At 50.3% G+C, this 21,340-nt stretch overlaps 1 protein-coding gene across 1 annotated transcript; it reads left to right on the plus strand.

Annotated features, from left to right (window-relative positions):
* The first annotated feature begins 487 nt into the window (after positions 1–487).
* Positions 488–19,411, plus strand: NPHS1 (NPHS1 adhesion molecule, nephrin). Its single transcript, XM_060084803.1, is given in 29 exon segments — positions 488–551; positions 2,651–2,866; positions 2,942–3,064; positions 3,271–3,399; positions 4,049–4,130; positions 4,512–4,615; positions 4,798–4,925; positions 5,013–5,184; positions 5,372–5,529; positions 5,796–5,940; positions 6,043–6,167; positions 7,373–7,559; positions 7,752–7,881; positions 8,008–8,180; positions 8,597–8,737; positions 8,828–8,968; positions 9,459–9,580; positions 10,570–10,741; positions 10,837–10,993; positions 11,089–11,240; positions 12,615–12,726; positions 12,810–12,991; positions 14,598–14,654; positions 16,390–16,509; positions 16,642–16,666; positions 16,773–16,848; positions 17,005–17,098; positions 17,185–17,300; positions 19,280–19,411. Coding segments are annotated over 29 exon segments (3,735 nt in total).
* Positions 19,412–21,340: the final 1,929 nt, after the last annotated feature.

Here is a 21,340-nt window from a genome sequence, read left to right on the forward strand (position 1 = left end):
GGCCTGAACTCCAAGTTTCTGAGGAGTTGGGGACTCAACTAGGTCCCCTGCCTGCAGCAGAGTGCAGTTGGGAAAGGATGACCTTGGGTCAGAAAATATGGCCTTAAATCTTAGAGTCAGTGGATTTAACCAACAATCTCTCTCCCACCCCCACTCAGGCCCAGGAGGATTTGAAAATCAACAGACAGTGAACATCTGCCCTAAGTCCTGTGTGTGCATGGTCGGGGGTGGGGGGAAGGATTGGAGGCCTGAACTCCCAGGTCCTTGGGAAGAATGGGCCTGGACTCCTGAGTCTGAGAGGGTAGATCCTGGGGGCCCAGACTTCTAGAACTCTTGGCTTTTATTTTGGGGATCCAGCCCCTGGATTTTGAAACAGGATGAGCTTGGGTCCAGGACTCCTGAGTCTTGGGGTGGAAGTCAGGTAGTAAGGCTGTTTTTCCAGACACCTGACATTGCTTCCCCTTCCTGGCTCTCTGGGGCCACAGGCATGGAAAGATGGAGAGCCTGAGGTCCCAGGAGCATCCAGAGAAGGAAAACATCCAAGGTGGAGGGTGGAAGGTTTGTGCTAATTAAAGGTCCCAGCAATGGACAGCTCTATGCCCTGGCCCCGAGGGACACCATCTGGTGATGGCGCTGTGAGAGAACCTCCAGCTCTGCATCCAGCCCATTCCCCAGGAGGTGTAGGGGTGTTGGGAGAGGGAATGTGGGAGGAGGCAAGGAGTCAGGAATGGGAGGGAAGAAGAAAGATTAGAGGGAGCATCAAGGATGGAGGTGTGGGGACTCAGGCCAGATGCCTCATCTTGTTTCTGGATGAGGACCAGATGGGGGTCATAGTGGGGAGAGAGAGAGAAAACGAGCAGTTCCAATTCCTGCAGGAGATAAGCGGGCAGAAGAAGCTTATCCCATGTGGGTGTGTATGCGCACACTGGAGTGGGGAGGGCAGGCCAACCAGCATATGGTTATAAAATCCAAAGATGTGACAATCAGGAGGACTCAGAGATGAAGAAACAAATGAAAGAAAGACACACAGTCAAAGGCTGACTGAGAACAAATATTTATTGAGCTCCTGGTGTGTGTGAGAGACAGAGTATGGGGTGGGGGAGAGATAGAGATGAGAACAGAGACAGAAAGTGAAAAACAGAGAAACATACAGGCACAGACAGTGCCAGAGTTAAAGGCTGGCTGACATGTAACCACCTAATGGAGAGAGAGGGGGGGAGAAAGACACTGAGTCAGAGAGGGAGAGTCTCAAAGCGATGGAGAAAGATAGGAAAATAAATCGAGATGGATTGAAGGAGGGAGAGAGACAGACACACCCAGAAGGCAAGAAGAGACAGAAAGAGCTAGAGGGAGGCTACGTGAACTAGAACTCACAAGGCCCTTGCCAAAGTGTTCCCACACTGGGCTCAGTGCTTGTGGCCTCGGACCCTACCTGTCACTCCTACCCACTCAGATTGCCAGGCACACTTAACACCTTAGACATTTACACACACACTGCACAAACTTCCACAGATCACAGCTCACTCTCACTTTCCCCAGGCTCACACGCATGCTCACACACTCACAAGCACTTCACACATATGTGTGCACACAGATATCGGCACTCTCCCACTCCCTCTCACACACTGTTGCACACTCCTCAGCAGAGACCCCTAACGTCACTGAGAGGGGGATGTCTACTCAAAGAAGGAAGGGACTTGAAGGTCAGTTACCAGGGTAGGAAGAGCCGAAGAGTCTTACCCCCACGCTGGGTCCAGCTCTCAGCTCCCCATGCTGAGCTGGGACCTCCTGGGTCTGAACTGCTCCTCCTTTATCCCTGGCCCAAGCCAGGCCCTTGGGGTCATGGGGGCTGGGGAGGCACCGAGGAATGTGCTTGGCATGTGCTGACAGGGGATTTCTTGCTCCAGCTGTGCCGGAAGGAGCCTGTTGGGCAGAGGCTTGAAGCTGGAGACGCAGGAGGGTGCCTGGGGGAGGTAACAGTGTGAGGACGAGATTCGACTGCGAACTGGACCCAGCTCTGCCACTGACTGCATCCTTGCTCTCCTGGGCTCCCGGGGCCTGCGCGACTCAGCAGTGGGTCCTCCCTGAGGGGCTATGAGTGGTGAGAGGAGACCAGGGGTGGGAGTGGACCAGGAGAAGAAAGAGAAATAGACACTGACTTCAGGGAAGGAGATAGAGACTGAGAGAGAGAGAGAGAGAGAGAGGAAGAGAGAGAGAGGGAACTTGAGACCAGGAGAGCACGATAGAGAGAATACAGGAGGGAGATCAGAGGGGACTTAGGGCAGGAAGAGAGAGAGAGAAAGACAGTGTGGGGGAGGGGAGACTGACTCCTGGGAGGAGAGAAAAACAGAGAAGTAGAAGAAGAAAAAGAGAAACAAAGAGAAAAGTAAGAGACGGAGACATGGAAAGGGACCCAGAGAAAGACAGAGGCAGACGCAGGAGACGGGCAGTGGTCCCTGTGGGAGCCACAGGCAGAGGACCTGGGATGGCTCTGAGGCTCCCCATCAGGACGCCGCTGCTCTTCATGGGGCTGCTGATGACAGGTGAGTGGGATCCTGGCCGGTGACCAGAGCCAGGTGGTCCTCATTTTCCACCCACATCCTCCAGGCAGACCCTCTGCCCTCTCCTACTGACACCTCTGTGTCCCCAGGCCTGGCCCAGATGCCAGTCCCTGCCTCAGCCCCCCGAGGCTTCTGGGCTCTGCCTGAAAACTTGACAGTGGTGGAGGGCACTGCCGCTGAGCTGTGGTGTGGGGTCAGCGCCCCTGGCAGCACAGTCCAATGGGCCAAAGATGGGCTGCTCCTAGGCCCTGATCCTAGGATCCCCAGTTTCCCGCGGTATCGCCTGCAAGGGGACCCTACGAAAGGTAAGGGAAAGAGCCTGAGATTCTGAGCCACCACCAGAGGCTGACTGCGGCCCTGACCTGGGGTCCTCCCTGCAGGTGAATTCCACCTGCGTATCGAAGCATGTGACCTCAGCGACGATGCAGGGTATGAGTGCCAGGTCAGCCGCTCAGAAACAGGCCCTGAGCTCGTGTCGCCCAGAGTGATCCTCTCCATCCTGGGTACGGGTGAGAGACCTCCAGGGCCCATGACTCTGGACTTCCACCCTCGCCAGCTCCAGGGTCCAGGAGTCCAAGCCCCCAGTTCCCCACCACCCCCTTGCTTAGACCCAGGGTGCAGAACTCATTTCCTGAGCAATGAGACACAAAGCCCAGGTCCTCATATCCTTCTGGGTGCTTCTGGCTTATCCCAGACCCTTTCTCATCAGTGCCCCCCAAGGTGCTTCAGCTGACCCCCGAGGCAGGGAGCACGGTCACGTGGGTAGCTGGACAGGAGTACTTGGTCAGCTGTGTGTCTGGGGATGCAAAGCCAGCACCCGACATCACCTTCCTCCTGAGTGAGTGTGGGTGAACTGATGGGGGCAGCGGGAAGCCCCTGGAGTGGGGAGGGGATGTGTCCCTGCCCAGGGTTCTCCTGAGATGGGATGCAGGAACAGGCCTGGGGAGATGCAAAGGCCAGTGTGGGACCCAGTGGATGGGAGGGGACATCCAGGAAAGGTACCGAGGAGTTCACGGGACTGCTAGGCCGGGACTCAGGGGAGAGGCTGAGGCTCCAGATAGAGATACGGGTGTCCTTCTGGTGCAGCAAAGAGAAGCGGAGGTGATGGGGGTGGGTAATACAACACAGCAAGGAGGGGAGGGGAGAGGGACTTCCCTGGCGGTCCAGTGGTTAGGACTCCGCACTTCCACTGCAGGGAGCACGGCTTTGATCTCTGGTCAGGGAACTAAGATCCCTGCAAGCCAGGTGGCGTAGCCAGAAAAAAAAAAAAAGGAGAGGAGGGGAGAGGCCCAGGCCAGGACTCAGCCCTGAGTGAGGACTCCAGGATTCAGGGAGGCTGGAATGTGTGGAGGGAATGGACATAGTGTTTCTCCTCCAGAACCAGGAGGGAGGGGTTGTATGTCCACCCTGAGGAATTCCAGGCCATGCTCCCCAGAATCTACCTTGGGGGAAACCTCGCACCCCTTCAGCCTTCTTGTTACCCCAAGGTGGACAAACAATTTCTGACATCTCTGCTAATGTGAATGAGGGATCCCAGGAGAAACTCTTCACCACAGAGGCCACAGCCAGGTATGGAAATTGGGGTGCTCTCCCCACAGACTGATCCCCAAATTTCTCCATGAAAACCCCATATCCTAGGGATTCAAGCATGGAAACTTGGGTCAGGTAGGAACATCCGGGACCCAATTCTTCACCCTGATGCTCTAAAACTTCTTCATGGAATCCCAGTTCCAGAGGATCAAGTACAAAGGTTTTGGCCAGGTGTGGGCCTCTGGGACCCCAGTTCTCACTGTTGACCCCGAAATCTCTTCCATGGAACTCTAAATCCTAGAGGAAATCATCATAGAGACTTAGGCCAGGTGTGGGGAGCTGGCATGCCCACCTCTTCACCTTGACTTCCCAAATTTCAGATGATGACTCTGACTTTAGAACCCCAACTTCCCACCCCAGGGTGACACCCCAGAGCTCAGATAACGGGCAGTTACTGGTCTGTGAGGGGTCCAGCCCAGCTTTGGACACCCCTATCAAGGCTTCAATCACCATGAATGTTCTGTGTAAGTGGGGAACTGAGTCAACTGTTGGCACCAAGGATGGGGAGCAGGAATTGGGGGCGCGGGGAGCACAGGGATCATGGAAGGCTCAGACTCTCAAGGGGGAAACACAGGGGTTCAGAGGCAGGTTGTGGGGCCTGGAAAGAATGCATGGAGTCCCCAGGCCCGTGACTGCTGTTCCCCAGTCCCCCCAGGACCCCCTGTCATTGAGTGGCCAGGCCTGGACGAGGGGCACGCGAAGGCAGGGCAGAACTTGGAGCTGCTGTGCATGGCCCGAGGCGGGAATCCACTAGCCACACTGCAGTGGCTGAAGGTGAGGCAGAGGCAGGTCTGGAGATGGGGGAAGGGGCGAGGGCTGGGAGCCGGCCCTGAGCTGGCCCAGGCCTGTCCCTGTCTCCAGAACGGCCAGCCAGTGTCCACAGCCTGGGGCACAGAGCACACTCAGGCAGTGGCCCGCAGCATGTTAGTGATGATCGTGCGGCCGGAAGACCATGGGGCGAGGCTCAGCTGCGAGGCCTACAACAGCGTATCTACAGGGATCCAGGAACGTGGGGTCAAGCTTCAGGTCACCTGTGAGTCCCGGTGCCAGCTGCCCATCTGTCAGTCTGTGCCCCAGAGAACCATCTGTCTGTGCCTCCAAATCATGCCTGTCTGATGCCAAAGACCTCATCATCTGTCCCCAGTCTCCTCTCTGTCTGGGCTCATCTGTGAGCTGTGCAGCCCAGCTTAGTGTCTCTCCTCTGTCCATCATCCCTGCAGTTCCCCCCAGTGCCATTACCATCCTGGGATCTCCATCCCAGTCTGAGAACAAGAACGTGACCCTCTCCTGCATCACCAAGTCCAGTCGCCCAAGGGTCCTACTGCGATGGTGGCTGGGCTGGCGGCAGCTGCTGCCCACAGAGGAGACAGTCATGGATGTGAGGCGGGGGCCAGGCTCCTGGGTCTGAGGGAGGAGGGAGCTGAGGGCACAACTCCTGGATCTGGGAGAGGAGGGGTCTGGCAGCTTGGATGCCTTGGTGCCTGGGGAGCAAGCATGGACTGGGGCCCAGGGCCTCCTGGGTCTAACAGAGGAGAGAGTGGAGATGATTCATGTGTCCCTGCTGGGGTCTGGGGTTGACCCAAGTCACTGGTACCATGGATGGGGGTGCCCTACTCCCCCAGTCTGAAGCTCGCTCTCTGCCAGGGCCTGCATGGTGGCCACATCTCCATGTCTAACCTGACATTCCTGGCGCGACGGGAGGACAATGGTCTGACCCTCACATGTGAGGCCTTTAGTGAGGCCTTCACCAAGGAGACCTTCAAGAAGTCACTCACCCTGAATGTGAAATGTGAGGCTCCACCCTCACCCGGGGGTGCCCCATGCCTTAGAGACCCCCACCCTCAGGCCCCAGCCGGGAGAGAAAATCCACTCTTCGTGCATCTCCCCACAGATCCTGCCCAGAAGCTATGGATTGAGGGCCCCCCAGAGGGGCAGCGTCTCCGGGCTGGGACCCGGGTGAGGCTGGTATGTTTGGCCATTGGAGGCAATCCAGACCCTTCCCTCACCTGGTACAAGGTTGGTGCCAAGCAAGGGTTGTGGGGTGGCTGGGAATGTGGGGGAAAGATGAAGCCCCTTCTCTCCTCCTCTTGGGAAATCTTGGGAAACCTGAATTTCTTGAAAAATACTGGAGATTTTGAGTTTCGGCAGGGAACTGGAAAAGACAAACGCCATGAGAATTAAATGCGACCTTAGAAAAAGTGAGGAAATTCTGGGAAAACAGTGAGAATTCTAGAATAAAAGAAAGAATTCTGGATCCGGATTGGGAATTCTAGAGAAAAGGCAATTAATTTCATTAAAATTAAAGGAAATTCTGGTGAAATCTTGGAATTCAGGTGAAATGGCAGGAATTTTAGGGAAAGACTAAGAATTCCAGAAACAAAAGACAATGGTGGGCAAAGCCTAGAAATTTGGGGGGAAAGACTAGTAATCCTCCAGCACATTTGAAAAATCCATTAATATTAAATTGAATTCTTGGGACTTGAGGGTAAGAAATTGAAATTCCATTAAAATTTTAAAATTCTGGCAGAATTCTGGGAGACTCTTGGGAAATTAGGAATCTAGTGGAAATTCTGGGGGAAAGACTAGGCATTATAGGAACGAAATTGAATTCCATTTAATTGGATGGAATTTTGGAGAAATACCACTAATTGGGACAATACAAAGGATTCTAGTAAAAGATTAGGATAATAAGAGAATATTGGGGAAGGATTCAGAAATTTGCGACCAGCCAATGGAATTAAGGGAAAGATCAAAGGAAATCTTTGAGGAAGGTGGGGAGTTTAAGAAAAAGAACTAAGGATAGGCAACAGGGAAGGAATTCTGGGAAAGGCTTGGGAATTCCAAGGGAGTTTCCTGGCGTAGGGTGTCTGGTAAAATACACATAGCTGGAATGAAATTTGAGGAGTGGGGCTGAGGGTCGGCCGAGGGCCTCCAGAGAGCAGAGGAGGCGGGGGGGGGGGCGGGGGTGGTGAGGCGTGGGACTGGAGGCGGAATCAGACAGCAAAATCTCGGGGCTCCGGGGGCCCAGTCGGCGGGAGAGATTCCGGTAGGATGTGCTCAGTTCCAGTCCCCATTCCTCTACCCTAGCTGGTGCCCACGGAAGGTGGCGCCTTTGCCTCATCACACAAAAGCTTTATCTGGGCTGGCAGCCAACCCAGTGGGGCGTCTCGCGGGGAATGACAGGGCTCCCCGCGGTCCCCCAATCAAGTCTCGGCCCTCAGGACTCGCGCACAGTGACCGAGCCGCGGCCGCCCCAGGAGCCACGGCGGGTGCAGCTGGGAAGTCTGGAGAAGTCCGGGAGCACCTTCTCCCGAGAACTGGTGCTGATCGCCGGTCCGTCGGACAACCAGGCCAAGTTCACGTGCAAAGCCGGCCAGCTCAGCGCGTTCACGCAGCTTGTGGTGCAGTGTGAGGAGGCGCACGGCCGGGCCGGGGGGGAGGGCTGAGCCGGAGCCATGGCTGGTGGCTTGGGGGTGGGGGCCGGCTGGGGGAGGGGTGGATGCCGCAGAGCCCCTGCGCGCTCGGGGCTGGGCGGGGCCTGGGTCACTGCCCGGCCTCTTCCTCACCTCTGAGCCTCGCTCCTCCCACCGGCTCTCGAAGTCCCCCCAACTAACGTGACGATCCTGGCCAACGCGTCGGCGCTGCGCCCCGGGGATGCCTTAAACTTGACGTGCGTCAGCGTTAGCAGCAACCCTCCGGTCAACTTGTCGTGGGACAAGGAGGGGGAGAGGTGAGAGTGCGAGTGGCCCCGTCGCTCCCTGGTTCTGGCCACGCTCCTTGACAGTCAGAATCCCGCCCCTGCCAGTACCCAGTACCCAGACTCTGGCTCTGGTCCTACTTCCTGCCCGGTCCACAGGCTGGAGGGTGTGGCCGCCACGCCCCGGAGTGCCCCATTCAAAGGCTCCGCCGCCGCTAGGAGCGTCCTTCTGAGAATGTCATCCCGCGACCACGGCCACCGCGTGACCTGCCGTGCCCACAGCACCGAGCTCCGGGAAACCGTGAGCGCGTTCTACCGCCTCAACGTGCTGTGTACGTGCGCAGGCCTGGCATCCCTCTTGATTCCCTCCTGACCCTATACTGCGTGGGTCTTCATCTTGATACTGTCTTTGACTTCCATCCTAAACTTTGAAACTTTCCCGACCTTTATCCTCACACCCGACCCTGCACCAGCTCCTATCCTGCCCAACCCCCATCCTGCCTTTTGTCCCCTATCCTTACCCCTGACCATCACCCCTATCCCGACCCCTCTTTCCATCCTTAAAACTGACTCTGGCTTCTCCTGAACCTAACCCCCATCTCAGCTCTGAACTTAATTGCTACCTTGTCCACAACCTTAAAATCTAGTCATGATCTCGACTTTAACACTTCATGCCTGCACCTGATCTCAAATCCTCCCCGGATCCGAACCTTAACAATCTTGACTCCCAGCGGCGCCTCCTCCGCAGACCCTCCAGAGTTCCTGGGTGAGCAGGTGCTTGTGGTGACCGCGGTGGAGCAGGGCGAGGCACTTCTACCCGTGTCTGTGTCTGCCAACCCCGCCCCGGAGGCCTTCAACTGGACCTTCCGCGGCTACCGCCTCAGCCCAGGTACAGGGGAGGGGAATGAAGAGGAGCGCAGGTCTCCGGGACTCCAGGACGGGAGGGTCTGGTAGGCCCCTCAACCTTTACTTCCCCCAGCTGGCGGCCCCCGGCATCGTATCCTGTCTGGTGGAGCTCTGCAGCTATGGAACGTGACCCGCGCTGACGATGGTCTCTACCAGCTGCACTGCCAGAACTCAGAGGGCACCGCTGAAGCTCTCGTGAGGCTGGACGTACACTGTGAGCCCCCTCATCACCCTAGGCAACTAGGGAGTTTTGGGAGCCCCGCCCACCATGGAAACCACACCCACCCAGGGAATCTTGCCCACTGTGGAGTCTCCTCATTGTGGAAGCTCCACCCACCCAGGGATTTTCACCCATCCTGGGAGCCCCCACTATGATGGAGCCACGTCCACTTCTGGAAATCTGCCCACTAGAGAGACCCTATGTAGAATCTCTGCCCACCTACTCCCATCAGGAAGCCAAGCCCACTGTGGAAGCCCCACCACCACACAATTCTGGAAGTCCACAGCACCTACTCTGGTCACTACAGTGGTATAGTAGAGGGTGGGGACAACCTCATTAACCTTGAGAACTTTACTCCAAAGGCAGACTTTATCACACCCATGACTTTCTCAGGCACCTCTAAGACACCTCACCCACCTGGGGCCCTCTTCCACCATGGCCTGTCTGGGCCCAAGTGCCTTCCCCAAGCTCCACCCTTCCCTAGATGCTCCCATCATCCGAATTCTCCAAGACCCCACTGAAGTGAATATTGGGGGCTCTGTGGACATAGTCTGCACTGTTGATGCCAATCCCATCCTTCCTGAGATGTTCAACTGGGAGAGGCTGGTAAGGATCCAACCTTTGGTAAATCGAGGGGGCTGAGGGGATGTGATTTCCTGACTGTGAGTTCCTTGGGAGGAGGGGTCACGTCTACATGACCCTCTATAACTATGTACTTGTCCGGGCATGCTCCAAGAACTAACTGCTGAATGGCAGATGGATGGGTGGATGAGTGAATAGATAACCAGGTGAGTGGGTGGGCAGGTGGGTGGATATATGGATGGATAGGTAGATGGGTGGATGAATAGGTGGGTGGATGAATGAGTGGATGGAAGAACAGATGGACAAATGAACAAGTGAATGACTGGATAAATGGATCAATAAATGGGCAGTTAGATGATTGATGAGAGGAATGAGTAGATTAGACTAGAGAGTAGATGGATGGATAGATACACCATCAGTGGAAAAGATGTCTGTGGAAGGATAATGGGTAAATGGATGGATGCATGGATGGGTGAGTGCACAGGTCAATGGAGAGATGGAGAGATGGATAAATAGGTAGCTAGATGCATTGATGAACAGATGCATGTATTTATTGGTGTGTGTGTCTATGAGGAAATAGATGGGGTGGATGGGTTGAGAGATGGAAGGGTGAATGGACAGGTAGAAGGAAAACAGCTGGTTGGATGAATGAATGGGTGAATGGGTGAATGGATGGAATGGGAGGTTGATGGATGTATGGATAAATGAATGAATCGATGGATAGGATGGTTAAATACATGGATGGATGGGTGGGTAGATGGTTCCAAGCATGAATGGTTGAATAAATGTTTGGGTGAGTGGTTGGCTGGATTGGTGGATGAATGGATGGATCCATGCATGAATGGTTGGATAAATGGATGGATGGGTGCATGGGTGGATGACAGCAGGAATTTTTTCTTTGCTAGGAAGGGTGATTGTGAGTGGGAGAATGAGGCTACAGAGGGGACCCAGTTTGGAGGATAATGGAGCTGGGGCCAGACTTGGGGACCATCTCCTGAGTCTTGTGCCTCCAGGGAGAAGAGGAGGAGGACCAGAGCCTGGATGACATGGAGAAGATATCAAAGGGGTCCACAGGGCGTCTTCGGATTCACCATGCCAAGTTGACCCAGGCTGGTGCTTACCAGTGCATTGTGGACAATGGGGTGGCACCTCCAGCCAGAGGGCTGGTCCGTCTTGTTGTCAGATGTGAGTAACAACCAAAGCCCTAACTTCAACGCCTGCCACTAAATCCACATATCATGTCCTTCCATACGCCTCACGTTGACCTCCAACCCCTCTAGTTGCCCCCCACGTGGAGCATCCGTCTCCTCTAACTAAAGTGGCTGCAGCTGGAGACAGCGCCAGTTCTGCCACCCTCCACTGTCGTGCCCGAGGTGTCCCCAATGTCGTCTTCACTTGGACCAAAAACGGGGTCCCTCTGGATCTCCAGGATCCCAGGTGAGCCCAGGCCCAGCCAGGTAGCAGTCCAGCCCTAACTTTGATCCCCCAGCCCCAATCACCCTCCCTGAGTCCCTGCCACACCTTCTCTCCAGGTACACAGAGCACACATACCACCAGAGTGGTGTCCACAGCAGCCTCCTGACCATTGCCAACGTGTCTGCAGCCCAGGATTATGCCCTCTTCACGTGCACAGCCACCAACCCCCTCGGCTCGGACCACACCGATATTCAACTCGTCAGCATCAGTATGGTGGGAGGGGGCTCTGAGGGTGTTGGGAGGGTGCTCCCCTAGGTCAATCCCCAAGTTTCTGGTTGCTCTCAGAATGGCAGTGTTCCTGAAACCTGAGAAGTGTTCGGGAATGAGGATGGAGTTTTTGCCTGCCCCGAAATCCCAACGGAGACTGGATTTTTCAGGGAAACCCACAACAAAGGAAAACATGGAGGGGGTTTCTTATTGGCCCAAGTAACTGAAAAGTAGATTTTCAGGAGTCGCTGGATCTAGGTTCAGCTGTCATCAAGAACTCCCCATCTCTCAGGACTGCTTTTCTCTGTGTTGGCCTTATTGTGAGATGTCTGTTAGACATCTAACAACCACTGTGAGAAGCTTTACAATAAAGTAAGGCTTCCTAACAGTGGTGTGAAAGTACTAGAATTAAGATCCATTGGTTCCACTTGGCTCCCAGCCCATCCCTGATCCAATCAGTGGTGAGGGGAAGGCAACCTGATCTGATTATTGCTTCTGTTGGCTAGGCCTAGTCACATGTCCATCCTACAAGGAGTGAAGTCACTTCCATCAGAAGCACGTGGCCTGAGAATGTGGGCGAGTGGTTCTCCAATGGATATTCAGGGTTCTGTAACCAGAAGAAATGAGGGGAATGGATATGAGATAGGGACAAAAATCCACTACAAGAAACATATTATACAGTCAATCCTCCTTATTTGTGGAGTCTGTATTTGCGCATTTGCCTGCTTGCTAAAATTTATTCATAACCCTCAAATCAATACTCATGCTGCTCTCTCAGACATTCAGGGGACTGTACAGAGCGGGTGAAAAGTTTGAGTCACCCAATGAGTACATTCTCAGCTGAGGTGGAGCAAGACAACACTCTGCTTTCTTACAGCACTCATATTTTGCACCTTCGTGCTTTTTGTTAGTGATTTTGCTAAATAAAATGGCCCCCAAGCACAGCACTAAAGTGCTGTCTGGTGTTCCTAAGCTCAAGAAGTCTGTGGTGTGCCATTTGGAGAAAATACTTGTGTTGGATAAGCTTCGTTCAGGTGTGAGTTATAGCACCACTGGCTGTGAGTTCAATGTTAATGAATCAACACGATATATTAAATAAGATGTCTTTAAGCAGAAACATGCATAATACAAGATCATGTATTAATTGGTTGATGAAAATGTGACTAGAGGCTCGTGGGAATCTAAGCCTGCATTTCCCCTAGAAGCAGTGGTTTGGTATTTGCTTGTTGAGGGTTCACAGTGACTTTAGAGAACATGACCACCATGAATAATGAGAATCGACTGTATATTTAAAATCATGCTTAAGGAATCTGGAAGGAATCTTTCAGAATCCTTCTGTATCCTCTGACTATGTCCCCCATCCCTTACCTCAAAGGCCGCCCTGATCCGCCACTGGGATTGAAGGTCGTGAGCATGACCCCATACTCGGTGGGGCTGGAGTGGAAGCCTGGCTTTGATGGGGGCTTGCCACAAAGTTTCCAAGTCAGGTGGGTCCCTGTCATGGCAGGAAGGGGTGGTAGCCAATAGGACTGGGACACCTCCCTGAATGACTGCCCTCCGTTTCATGCAGGTATGAGGCTCTGGGGACTCCAGGGTTCCTCTACATGAATGTCCTACCACCCCAGGCCACCACCTTCACACTGACTGGGCTGCAGCCTTCTACACGATACAGGGTCTGGTTGCTGGCCAGCAATGCCCTGGGTGACAGTGGACTAGCTGACAAAGGGTCCCAGATCTCAGTCACCACTCCAGGTGGGAAGGGACATTCTTGGGCAGGTTGCAAAATTCCTCAGAGAACTTATAGGGTGGTATAGTGAAGTCAATACTATTATTCCCTTTTTGCAGATGGAGAAACTGAGGCCCAGAGAGGTTAAACAAACTGTCAAAACTCGCACAGGTGGAAGGAACTACAGAGAAGTAGTTCAACTCAGATTTAAACTCAGGCAGATGAACTCCAAAGACTAGTTTTTGCCACTAGACTCTACTCTTGAAATGTCACTGATGACACAAAGGAAATTATAAGAGAATTTGAATTGAATTAAAATGAAAACATGAAAATTGTGGGGTGCAGCTAAAGCAGTGCTTAGCAAGAAACTTATAGCATTAAGTGCTCATATTAGATTTTTTTTAAAAGTCTTCAAATGGTCTCTCTAAGTTTCCATCTTAAGAAACTAGAAAAAGAAAGACAAATTAAATCCAAATCCAAAGTAGACAGAAGGAAGGACATAATAAAGAGCAGAAATTGATGAACTAGAAAATCAAAAAACAATAAAGAAAAATCAATGAAACCAAAAGCTGATTTGTTGAAAAGTTCAGTAATGTTTATAAAGCTAATCAAGGCAAAAAAGAGAGAAGACGTCACTTAAACAATATCAGGATTGAAAAGGGGGACATTACCACTGATCCTACAGACATTAAAGGAAATTAGGAAGTATTACAAACAATTTTATGTCAATAAATTCAGCAACTTGATGACATGGATAAATTCTTATAAGACTGAGAACATTTTGACTCTGGTAGACACTACAGTGTAGTGGCTAATCACACAGAGCCTGGTTCAGACAAACCTGGGTTCAAGTCCCAGCTCTGCAACTTCCTAGATGTGAGACCTTAGGCAAGTCACTTAAGATTCAATATAATCTTTGAGCCTCAGGCTCTAAAGATAAGGTGTATCTCCAGCCTCTGTATCTCAGTTTCTGAAAATAAGGTCTATCTTAGACAGTTGTGAGGATTAAATAAAATATATCTAAAACTCTTAGAACAGGGCCCTGTACAAAGTAAGTGCTATGTAGATGCTAATTTAACGAAATGCCCCCTGCTCTTCTGTTTACTTTGCCCCATGAAAGCTCCCTTTTTCTGTCTTTCCCTTCCTGACAGAGCAGCCTTTTTCCTCATGGCAGTAAGGACTCTTTCCCATCCCTACAATCTTCCCTCCCCTTCCCCCCACCTCCATTCCAGTTTTCCCTTTAAGCACTAAAGCATAAAGTAGTACTATACTTACCTCCCTTGCTCTAGAACTTATACCTCTATTAAGGCATCCTGAGAACCCAGCATCTTTTTTGATTAATCCCCAAAATTGACAATTCAGGTTAAAAGAACCTTCCACACCATAAAGCACTCATCAATAATTTATTATTTTTATTATTAGCATTATTATCATTAGCATTAGCATGGCTATTAATAGTATTGTCATTATCATCAGCAGTTTCCAGTTCTCTTTGAAATATTCCTAAGAAGTCATAAATTAGTTCCCATGAGTCTCAAAATGGGTTGCAAAGCTCAATAGGAGGCTGAGAAATATTTAAGGCTTATCTCAGATTAATGGTGTTAATTTGCATTCTCTATATTCACCTCCCAGGTCTAGACCAACCTTCTGGAGAACCTGACTACCAGCTTCCCACAGAGCAGCCTGCAGGCAAGTCCTCAATCCCCAAACACCCTCTCTCTCCTGGAAAAAACTTTCTGGTCTCTAACCCCACCTCCTCTTCCTTGTGGCCACAGCCCTTTAAGGCTTAGCTCTGCCCTGTAGGCCCTCACTCATATCCTTAGCTCTTCCTCTTACCTGGATGTGATAAATTTTCTCTCTTCCTAATTCAGTTTAATTCTGAAAAACAAAGCAAAACGAAAAACTAGCTGATTCCATGCCCTGTGCAGAGCCTGTGTCAGTTGGCTTTTGCTGCGTAACAAACCACTCCAAATATGCGCACTTACAGCAACAAACATTATTTCTTGTGATTCTATGAGTGGCTGAACAGTTCTGGTCTGGGCTCTAGTCATGTAGCAGCTCTGCTGGGATTGGCTGGTCTAGGGGGGCCCCTCCTCACACGTCTGACAATCTGGCTCTTGGTTGGGACAATGGAGGTAAGTGGGCCGCATGTGTCTCCTTGGCTTGTTCACATGGAGGAGGGATTCCAGACATGGAGGTGGTCACTGGAATCCCAAGAGCAGCAGGAGAGGGCAAGGTCCAATTTACAGGCACTTTTCAAGCTTCTGATTCTGTCTCATTGGCTGAAGCAAGTGACATGGCTCAATTCAGAGTCAGTGTGGAAGGGAAAATCTCAAGGGTATGCATATAGGGAGACAATTATGATCATTTTGCAAATATATATATATATATATATATATAAAATTTTGCAAATAATCCCCTTTAGAGTATGAGAAGGTTGCAAGTGACAGAAATTCAGCTGTTGTTGACAATAAAAAGAATGGCTTGGCTTATGTAATTGAAACCTCTTAGTGTGCCTGGATTCAGGTGCTCAAATTTTTCACCAAGGGTCAGTTTCTCACTCTCTCAACTTTGCCTTCAACTCCTTCTCAGGTTCTTCTCTTAAGAAGGCAAAGAGTCCTCCCACACCTTCAGCTTTTATTTCACTTCTTAGCAGCTAGCAGAAGAGTGTCCTAGATGTCCTTGCAAAAATCCACCTTAGGTTAAATGCCAGTCTCTGAACTGGTCACCGTGGGAAGAGGGATGGATGCTCTTATTGGCCAGGTCAGGCCATGTGTCCTCCACAGAGTCCTGGGGAGCCATTCAGACTGAGAGCAGGGAGTAACCACCGTCAAAGGAAAATGAGTCCTGTTAGCAGAAGTTGGGGAAATGAGTGCTAAGCAGATGTCTACTGAGAGGGACTTAGTCCTGTCCTCAGGGATATAGCAGAGGATTCTGATATTGTCTGGGATGGAAGTTTGTGCAAAGAGGAAGTCATTCAAGATGGAGTTTGAAGGGAGAATAGAAGTTTGCTTGAGATGAAAGGACATTTAAAGACAGACACTTGACTATTCGAAAGCTTAGAAGTGTGGGTTTGTCTCAGTGATTCTGGAAACAGCCAGTGGTTAGTTTTATGTGGCTGGAGGGTCAATAGTTTGTGAGCAAGAGTGGGGACATGGAAAGAGGCCAGATCATAGAAGGTCTTGAATGCCCAGCTAAAGAGCTAAAATTCCTGCTTGAGTCCATACAAGGGGCTTGGGCAAAGGTAGAACCCTGCTAATGGCCTGATTTGAGAAAGGAGCCACCTTCCCTGGGGTGGCAAAAGGAGCGGACATGGAAACCCCTGCCCATCTGCTTTCCTGACCTAGGAGAAGGACTTTGCTTGGTCAGGGACAGGCTTTTTCAGAGAACCCCAATGGAAGTCTAAAACCAATTGTCCCCACAGGACCCTCAAAACTGCCCCTGCTGCCTGTGCTGTTTGCTGTTGGGGGTCTTCTGCTGCTTTCTAACGCCTCCTGTGTCGGGGGATTCCTCTGGCAGCGGAGACTGAAGCGTCTTGCTGAGGGTGAGGAGGGACCTGCCGGGACGGAGGCCCAAGGGTGATGGGAGCCCTGGGTTGGCTGCATATTGAAGGTATCCCAGGGCCAGGTGGGCTCGAGGAGCATGTTTCTGACCCCTTTTTTCCTACTTCCCTCAGGCATCTCAGAGAAGACAGAGGCAGGGTAAGTGGGGATATTTTTCTGTAAGGAAGACTCTGGGGAGGAGGTTTGAGGGAGACAGCTGTCAGAGGGTCGACACCCAGCTGCCTCCATGCCTCCATCCTGGAAGGTCGGAGGAAGACCGAGTCAGGAATGAATACGAGGAGAGCCAGTGGACTGGAGACCGTGACACTCGAAGCTCCATGGTGAGTGGGGGTGGTCCTGACATCCCCCTGACAGGGAATTGACAGTGACTAAAATTCCACTTTTAGCTTCACGTTAATCATTGCCCTTTCCAGGAATGATGAAGTCAAAGGATGGAAAAGACTTTATCTGTTTTTTTTGGGGGGGGGCATTGACAGGTCAGCACAACAGATGTAGAGCCATATTACCACTCCATGAGGGACTTCAGCCCCCAGCTGCCCCCCACGCTGGAGGAGGTGTCTTATCCCCGAGGTGAGTGGTGAGCAGAGTGGAACCCCCCCCCGCCATAGGTAACCCTGACATCTGGACCTGGTGCCCTGATCATCTCTCCCTTCCAGGTGTCACAGGTCTTAAGGAGGAGAAAATGGCTTTTCCTGGGCACGTGTATGATGAGCTGGAAAGACTGTATGCCCCGTCTGGGGCCTGGGGACCCGTCTACGATGAAGTACCAATGGTGAGGAGATTTGTATCAGCAGATATTTCTTGGCTGGTGCTAGAAACCCACCTCCTACTGCTTGTATTAATTAGGGTAAGCTAGCTGCTGTAGTAAAGAGGCCTTAGCCATAATCCAGTGGCCTAAACGAGACAGTCTATTTCTTTCTCACACAGCAGTCAGAGGTGAGTGGCCCTGCTGCATGTGGTTATTCTGGAACCCAAGTTCTTTCTGTTGTGTTCCTCTGCTATCCTCTAGTAAGTTGACCAAGTTTACATGGATGGGACAGTTCCCTGGGGGTTTCAACTGGTGGGAAAGGGGAAAAGAGAGCATGGTAGAGGCACACCCCTGACTTATGGTACAGGCCCGGAAACAGTGCATCCTGCTCTTACTCCACTGGTGAGAATATGGACATGGTCACACCTAACTGCAAAGGAGTCTGAGAAATGCAGCCTATTTGGCAGCTATATCCCCTACTACAATTCTGTTACTGTGGAAGAAGGAAGGTATGTATTTGATTGGATAATTAGCCATCTCCACTATACTGGTTAAGCAGAGAGATATAGAGAAATAATTTTTTGGCCCACTCAGTGGAAAAGTCAAGGGATAGAAATGTCTTCAGGCCCACCCAGAATTTCCTCTCTAAAGATGTCTCTAACAAATTCAGGTTTGTATCCTATTAGATTAGAAACCTTCCAATAAAGGGAATGCCTCTTTTTCAACAGCTCCAAAGCCCCAACGCAGACACTTATTGGTTTAGTTTGGATCATACTCATTGCTGAACAACTGAAGTGGGGAGTAGAACATGCTAATTGGACAAGTCTGAATCAGTGTCCACCCATGGCATCAGGGAGTAGGGGCCAGCCCTATTCAATCCACTGGGCTGAGAGTGGAAGAGGGATGGAGAGCACAGAGGGAAGTGAAGATTGTGGCTGGGCAGGCAAAAGCAGCCGACAGGGACCTTGGCCACAAACTAAGCCCCACCTTCTGTAAGGGAGGTGGGGCAGAACCCCTACTTTCTGTGTGGCCTTGACTAATGCTCTGGCTATAGTGGGCCAAGGATTTCCCTCTGTAATTTTGTCCAGATGGGGAACTGTTCTCCCCACAAAGGTGGAAATAAAGTGCACAATGCTGTCCATGGTGCTGAACCACACGTGCCCTCTAAAGCACAGATGCAGTCTGAACACTTTCTGAAAAGGGCCACATAGTAAATATTTTGGGCTTTGCAGGATATAGTGTCTTTCTAGAAACTACTCACTCTGCCATAAAAACAGCAATAGACAATAGATAAACAAACAATTGTGGCTAAGTTCCAATAAAGCTTTATTTTGGGGCACTGAAATTTGAAATTAATATAATTTTCACATGTCACAAGCATCATTCTTTTTTTGATATTTTCCCAGCAATTAAAAAATGTAAAACTATTCTTAGTCAATAAAAAGTACAGTGGGCCATATTTGGCCCGTGGGCAAGTCTGCTCTAAAGTTTACTGATCAAAAAGAACCATTTTCTCCCAAATCTAGGGAAAGCACATCCCCAGTAGCGACCACCCTACATGGTCTTTTATCTCTTCTATTTTGATGAGGGAATGTTTTGGACATTCATAAGACTGACAGAATCAAGACTCACATTCCACAATTCCCATATCTGATATCGTGGGCTAACTAAAAGTTCAAATGTCTGACATTTAAATTATTTTTTGACAGAAATCACAAGATATTTTGGACTTGCTTAAAAATAATCCAGTTGTGGGGGGATGAGAAGATAGAGATATAGATAAATAAAGATTGACCAAAGGTTGATATTGTTGAAACTAAGTGATGGGCTCACGGGGCTACATAATAATCACTCTCCTCTTTGTTTATGTTGGAATTTCCCCCATAATTGGAAGCTAAAACATTTTTTTCTATGAAGTAGAGCAGGAGGTTGTATCCCCCAGAGCTGCAATGATGACCCACAGAGCATCTCTCTATGGTTCTAACTCCACCTTTGCTTGTCAGGGCTCCTGTGACCTCTACTGGCCTGAAGACAGGTATGAGGATGCAAGAGGAATCTATGATCAGGTGGCAGGAGATTTGGACCCTATGGAACCTGATGCTCTACCCTTTGAGCTGAGGGGACAGCTAGTGTGAGAGTCTTCTCAACACCCTTTTCCTACACCTGCAAGACATAATATCCCAATTGTCCTTTTTATTCCAGCCTAGGCTGAGCTTGTTAAGTGATCTCCATTGGACACAAAGGGACTGGACTTTTTCAGAAAGGGAAGTGGAGGGGTGTGTGTAAGTGACAGAAGATGGTTCAAGCTGGTGTCAAAGTATAAACAAGCCTCCTCCTTGGGTTGGATTTAGAGTTCTCCATAGGGACACAGTGAATTGTTAAAGACATCTCAATAATGAAAAGCTAGTCTGAGGGTCTTTATGCTTTTTAAAGTAAACATTTCAGAAGTGGGAAAAGACATGTTAAAAACTCAGTTCATTTTGAGTTCAACTACATCTGAAATAGCGTGGTTTATGCTTTTCCATAGTTATCTACAACACGACGTATAAACTATGACACACTTGTAAACATAAATAGACTCTATAGAAAATAAACAGCCTTTATTGAAACAAGCTGGACACAAAATAATACATGCTATGTGATTTCACTTATAGAAATTCTAGAACAGGCAAAGCTAATCTACAGTGACAGAGCCAGATTAGTGGTTGCCTGGGGCCATGGGAAGGAACTGACTAAAAAAGAGTATGAGGAAATTTTTGAGGGGGTGATAGAAATGTTCTATATAATGATTGTGGTGGTAGTTATATGAATGTATAGATTTGTCAAAACTCACTGAACTCTACACTTAAGATGGATACATTTTATGGTACATAAATTATACCTCAACAAAAGTGACTTTAAAAACAGGCACCATAGGGGCTTTCCTGGTGGCACAGTGGTTGAGAATCCGCCCCCCAATGCCGGAGACACGGGTTCAAGCCCTGGTCCAGGAAGATCCCACATGCCGCGGAGCAACTAAGCCCGTGCACCACAACTACTGAGCCTGCGCTCTAGAGCCCGCGAGCCACAACTACTGAAGCCCACGCACCTAGAGCCTGTGCTCCACAATGAGAGAAGCCACTGCAATGAGAAGCCCGTGCACCGCAGCGAAGAGTAGCCCCTGTTCGCCGCAACTAGAGAAAGGAGAAGGAGAAGGAGGAGGAGGAGGAGGAGGAGGAATAAGAAGAAGAAGAAGGAGGGGGAGAGGGAGAAGGAGGAGGAGAAACATACAACATTCTGTTTCCACTTTGGCTAAGGAGAAAAGGTGAATTTATTGAAACAAAGCTACGAGGGGTCTATCTCTCTGTATCTCTTGGCTTTGCTGTTCTCTGTGTTGACTTCATTCTCATGTAGACCCTTCATTTGGGAGACAAAGATGAGCACTTGCAGTTCTAGGCTGGCATTCCACAAGCTCAGGAGCCAGAGTACATCTTTTGCCAATAGTTCTGGAAGGTCTTGGGGCTGTCTTTCGTCAGCCCAGCTTGGGTCTTACGTCCATCCCTGAACCAATCATTATGGCCAGGGAACAAAATATGTGGATAATCCAGGTCCTGGGTTGCTCAGAACCACATAAACCACTTGGGTAAGGCTCACCAAAGGAACCCCCAGGCTGCGGTTGGGTCTCTTCATGCACTTTTTACTTCCTCTTTGCTACTGTCTGAATCAATGTAACAGATATCTATTGCTTCTGTCTGCCCAGAATCGGGTCCCTCTTAATTTATATAGATATCATTGAATAAGACAAGTTCCTAATTATGCTAAGCCCCTGGATCCAGCTATACCCAAAGTCAGAGCCACTCCTGGACTATACATTCCCCTTTTCCCTTAGGTAAATCTGAATGGTGTCTTCAGTTAGTTAGATGCAACCATAAATTACCCTCTCCCTTAAGCCAGTTTGAATGGGGTCCTTAGTAAACTGATACAGAAATGAATAATTTACAAGGGGAAGAAACTCACCCAAATTAGTAGAGCTAAAAGGCATTTACTTTTATTACTTACTAAGGGAAAAATAGTAATTTCACAGC

Source organism: Mesoplodon densirostris, chromosome 19 (assembly GCF_025265405.1).
Source record: "Mesoplodon densirostris isolate mMesDen1 chromosome 19, mMesDen1 primary haplotype, whole genome shotgun sequence".
In the NCBI taxonomy this organism is placed as follows: Eukaryota; Metazoa; Chordata; class Mammalia; order Artiodactyla; family Ziphiidae; genus Mesoplodon; species Mesoplodon densirostris.